This window comes from Medicago sativa, chromosome 4 (genome assembly GCF_051527215.1).
Source record: "Medicago sativa cultivar Bolivia chromosome 4, Bolivia_mono, whole genome shotgun sequence".
In the NCBI taxonomy this organism is placed as follows: domain Eukaryota; kingdom Viridiplantae; phylum Streptophyta; class Magnoliopsida; order Fabales; family Fabaceae; genus Medicago; species Medicago sativa.
The window spans coordinates 6,956,398-6,962,066 of record NC_140752.1 but is presented as its reverse complement, the minus strand read 5'-3'; the positions used below and the strand labels follow the sequence as shown (position 1 = coordinate 6,962,066).

At 32.5% G+C, this 5,669-nt stretch overlaps 1 protein-coding gene across 1 annotated transcript; it reads right to left on the bottom strand.

The window, feature by feature from the left end:
* Positions 1-1,212: 1,212 nt before the first annotated feature.
* On the bottom strand, positions 1,213-4,432 carry LOC146925875 (methyl-CpG-binding domain-containing protein 7-like). The gene is made up of 6 exons (XM_085758299.1): positions 4,328-4,432; positions 3,389-3,511; positions 2,993-3,067; positions 2,507-2,629; positions 2,199-2,327; positions 1,213-1,837 (listed from the first exon to the last, which is right to left on the bottom strand). Exons 1-6 carry the CDS (start codon positions 4,430-4,432, stop codon positions 1,625-1,627), a joined length of 768 nt encoding a protein of 255 aa, XP_085614425.1. The 3' UTR covers positions 1,213-1,624.
* Between the last annotated feature and the right edge of the window lie 1,237 nt (positions 4,433-5,669).

Below are 5,669 nucleotides of genomic sequence, written 5' to 3'. Positions count from 1 at the left end.
AGGGTGTAATTTGGTTCTCTCAATTTGTGTGAAGCCTTTTTCTTTTGGTTTCTTAAATAATGTTTTCAATAGTGAAATAGTAGTAGTCTTAGAAGTAATTTTACTAGTGGATTTTGATAATTATGTGAAGCAAGTTTTGTTATGTGAAAGTTGTTAACTTGTTGTGCAAGATACCTATTGAATCCTTTCTTGACTTGAATTATGAAGGTAGCTTAATTTTTTGACTTGAATTATGAAGGTAGCTTAAGAGTACAAAATAGAAATAAACATGCAAAGTATAATATAAGATGAGATTTAGTTTTCATTGGATTGGCACACGACACGATTTATTGTTTACTAACAAAGATTTTTAGTTAAGTTGAAGGAATGTAAGATTGTGGGTTTGATAACATTTTAGAGGGATTGTGATTGAGACTTTAGAGCTATAAAACAGGTCTAGAAATCCTAAACTTTACCTCAAAGTCGGAATATATTACTAGTAGAGAACTTCGATGCACCACGTCTGGGGGAAGAGATACAATCCACAGGAATACACAAATCCGTCACAATAACCACCTTACTCCACCCTTTATCAATGTCCACCTGAATTGCCTCTTGCGACGCCAATGATTTACCTTCAAGGATATTTACCTTCAAGGACCGTTAGTTGAGCTGATTTCCACGCGAACTGGACTAGCACAAACGCTCCCTCTGTATTGTTAAAACAACATGCTATAGAAGAAATACCTCAGCTGGAGTTTTACTTAAAATTGAGTAATTAATGTCGTGCTTCAAACATTAAATATGTGATATTGCATATGCATGTAATTTGTTGTTATTGATATTGATTCCTTATGCAGTTATGTATTAATCATAATTTTTTCTTAGTTCTATCCTTACTGATAGCTAAACTCACTCCACAAATTAGTATAACCACAAGGAAAGTGTAGATATATAGTAAATAATATTTCTTGTTGCATTGGAGATTTACAAAGTTGGGTTAACAAAGAATCAGTTCAGATCGAAAAAAGTACAATTCGATTTTGGAAAAGATTGTTCATATTCGATTTGAAACCACAGAACCTACATTGAACCTTAATATCAATTCGGTTCAGAGCAAACAATTTACCGGTTCAGTTCAGTTATATAAAACTGTTGCAACATTTCAATTTAATTTTCCTCCTGAAACAAACTGTAAACAGTCCTAGTTTCGGATATTAAGCATGACACCAATGACAGCATGAAACATAGTCATATTAACACCAACCACACAATAAAAGAAACTACAAGTTATTTTGTTTCTTTCTCTACAAAAGTTTTTCCAACAAAGCTAAATCAGCACTGGTCTATTCTTGAGACAGAAATTTGTCTATGAGTTGAAACTTCAATCCTTCACTAGCTTGCCTATCCCTTATAAGGTTCTTGAAGGTTTGTGCAACCAAAAACTAATGTATTGTTCCTAGAACCAGTGTGACACAAAATACACAACAATAACCCGTGAAATAAAACGAACTTTACATATATGCTACAACCTAAGCTACATAGTCAACAATATGTCATTTCTTCTCCATGTTAAATCCTGCAAAGATGGATGAAATCAAGTAACAAGTGATATCAGTGCTTCTGAAGGCATCAAATTAGTGAATTAAATTCCACTAGTAGCTGCTTCATTGACTCCTTCATCGATGGATATTGAAAATGCTTCGGACCATTTCCTCTTTTCAGATGATGGTACAATATAATCATCTAGGAAAGGGTTCCAGAAGCCCTCTAGACCAGACAAAACCCAGCTTACTTTTGCTGGTGGTCTTGTTAAGTTATGGATGCAACCTCTATTGTCTTCCCCCGTTTTGATTTTCTTTCGAGAATCATTTTTTTCGTAACTTTTCATACTAGGAGAACTTTGCTTTCCAGAGCCACATTTTAAAACTAACTAAAAAGGAAGCACAAATTAGAGAGTGTCAATCCATACAAATAAGAGTTTAAAGAGTATGCACTTAAAGTGTAAAACATTTTTACACAATCATCCAATCGGATCTTACTGCATACATATTTGTTGTGATATTTTATGACTTACTATAACAATGTCATCATTGTTGAAATCTGATTGGATGACCGAGTAAATAAAAGGTTACACTGTAAAGTACATAGTCTTTAAACTCCAAATTTAGTTGTTAGATAGAAGGTAAATCTTGATATTTAGTTTTTGCTTTAGGTACCTTGGGTGTTACTCTACATGCATTTTCTCCGGTTAAAGGTCCCTTAAAATCTCTCGCAGAAGGAAACTTCCGTGGCTCGAAAACTCCCGCGGAAACAAAATTTTGCGCAGTCACGGACTTGATGGAAGTCTGCAGTAAATATAGTACAAATAGTCATTAAAAGAACTTCACGTCACATGCGAACGGGAGTGTGTGTGAGAGTTTTGGATCAAGAGGAGTAAATAGTCACTTAAATTTTCCAAACGAAACTACACAAAAGAGAGCATACTAATACTAGAAACTGATGTGAACATGAAATTAGAACTTACGGTGTCTTTGTTTTCTGATATCATTTTGTCAGTAGGAAGATAGTCTCTTGTTTCTTGATTTAGATATCTCTGCACAGATACCAAAGAACGGAACTTCTGTCCTGTGCGTGGCTCAATGTAATACTGGAAGAAAATAAATGAGATTTATAAAAAAATCAAATCAAATCCATGCAGGATGGTAAGAATTTCCAAATGGTTTTTGAAATTAGTTGTGGAGTTTCAACAAATGAGATGAGAACCATACAATTATGTACCAAAAATAATAACAGTCAAATACTTGATTTTTTTAACCGTCTGTGTAAAACTAGTTTACACTGATGATGCATATCCCTTTTTATACTTAAGTGTTGAATCAAACCCAGTAATCCTACAAAATTGTCGCATTGTATGTTCCCAACAAACACAAACTATATATATGTGCATGCATAGGGGTGCATGATATGATCGTATGATACGAAGCAGTGCAAAGAGGAGAAAGAAGGTTACCATGTCGACTTGGTCAGGATTAGATGGACGGGGCCGATGCTCAACCAACCAACCATCGGGAAGCTTGAACGACAGCTAAACCACAAAAAAGTGCATAAGATACGTAACAAACAGAATACATCAATACTTCCAAAGATCACTCAGCATAAAAAACATAAAATAGTGTTAAATGAATTTCTTAATTGCTTCAATTTTTGTTACATTCAACTCTATGTCAGAAAACATTAGATTTGCGATTAAACTAAACGCAATTAATCACTTCCATTTGCAATTCTCTTAATTACTAGTATCATATAAATTAAAGCAAAAACAACACTATCAAGCAAAACAATCTATAGTAGCGGAAGGAACATAGTTAGTAGCAGAAACTGATCTAAACAGAAAATTAGAACTCACAGTGTTTTTGTTTTGTGATATCATTCTCTCAGTAGAAAGATAGTCTCTTGTTTCAGCATTTAGATATCTCTGAACAGATGCCAAAGAACGGAACTTCAGTCCGGTGCGCGGCTCAAAGTAATACTGAAAATAATAAGATTTATAAAAAAAAAAAAAAAAGAATCACTTCCATACAGGAGGGGAAGAATTTCCAAGTGGTTTTAGAAATTACTTGTGGAGTTTCAACCAATTAGATGAGAACAGTATAATGATGTACCAAAAAATAATAACAGAATCAAAGCCTAAATGTGCTAACTGTAGAAATGAAGAAGCATAGTAAGGGATTAAAACTTGCTTTTGTTAGTTGAATCAAATGTAACTTTAGCCATTTAGTCTCAATTTGGATTAATTCTAGCTCTTATTGAATTATCTTATTTATGTTTTCAAATGTTCATACTTTTAAATACTTGATTTTCATGATAACTTTATATACATATATATATATATATATATATATATATATATATATATATCAGGATTAATTACACGTGAATAGAAGACAAGTGGGCAACAGATGTGCCGCTAAACCTTTTTGGATGAAAAAATCAAGGCAAATGAGATTCTCGTAAACACAATATTCATGACTCTTTGAACTCTACGACCCTTTCTTTACTTCCAAGACTTGAACCTGTGACCTTTCAATCACGTGACAACAATTCTACCGTTGTGTCAAGGCAAATGATAGTGTACCGTTTTTTTTTATGTAGCCTAGTAACCCCATAGATTCTTAATTGTCATACACCGTTAGTGTAAAATGTTTTACACTATCATCAAATCACAACCAATCACATGCATGACTTTAGAAATAACGATTATGATCTATTGACGGTGTAGTATGAAGTGCAAAGATGCATGCATGCATGAAACATTAAATAAACTGGAATAGAAAAGAAGGGTTACCTTATCAATGTGGTTGGGGTTAGAGAGACGGGGTCTTTGCGCAACAAACCAACCATCGGGAACCTTGGACGGTGAGATGTTCATCAAATTGAGATTATGTTCCATTTCTGTATTCATTCATGCTTGTTAAGGATTTTGATGTTGATATTTATGTTGTTGCTGTTACTTAGGACTCACCCACTACACAGTCACAGCAAATTAACAAGTGTCACATGTTCTTAGAAAATGATAAAATGATATTTTTACTAAATTATTCTTTATTATTGGTGAAATAGATATTGAGACTAGTATTTAGATGAGTTTTTATTGAGCTCATGCATATAAATTATACATAGTAGTATTTATGCAATTTTGATTTTGAATAAAATGATTTTGCTTTTGATTAAAATTATAAGTTTAGATTTTGATTTTGATTTCAATTATTTTGCTTTTGATTAAAATTTTAAGTTTAAATATTTTACACTTTCATATTGTAACGAAATATAATTATATTTTTCAATGATACCATTAATATAACATAAGTAAACTCTTATCATTTTGAATGACACCAACAAATAATATTATTAAAGAAAAATTTCATAATCTGTTTCAACTTTCATGAACTGAATTAAAAAATTTAAGACTTCTATGACACAAGGGAAGCGCGAATTCTATCACTCGTGCTACTAGTTAAATATCTGTTATTTCTAAGGTTAATAGGTCTTTACCCCCTGTAATATAGGTCATTTATGGTTTCACACCCTGCAAAATTTTTTTTTGATTTACCCCTTAATAGGCCAAACAAAAATGAAAATTTCTTGGAAAAAAAAATTGGTTTTTGTTTGGCCTATTAGGGGGGTAAATAATTTTTTTTTATAAGGGGGTGAATCAAAAAAATATTTTACAGGGGAAAAATCGGAAATGGCCTTTATTACAGAGGGTAAAGATTTATTAACCCTTATTTCTATTACATGACAAGATATTTGAAGGACTAAAGAAAGTTGAATAAGGAAATGCATCTTTGGTAAATTACAACTTTACAAGATATTATAGACAAAGAAACAAAGGGAAAAATAGATTCTCATTACTCAATTATGGAAGTACAACTTCACAACCTTGAGTTCTATGCTAGCTTATTGTAAGTAACCTACATTGAATTGCAACAAACTCTAACTATCTAACTAACAAAATTGTCAACTAGTTACTTGTTGCGCAAGTAATCTATGTGATAGTGATATAGTGTAATATCCCCCCGATCAAGTTGGAGGTTGATAGATGTCAATCATCCCCAACTTCCATAATAAGATGTGAAAGTGAGTAAGTAGAGACTTACTGAAGAAATCAACAACTTGGTCCTTGGAGG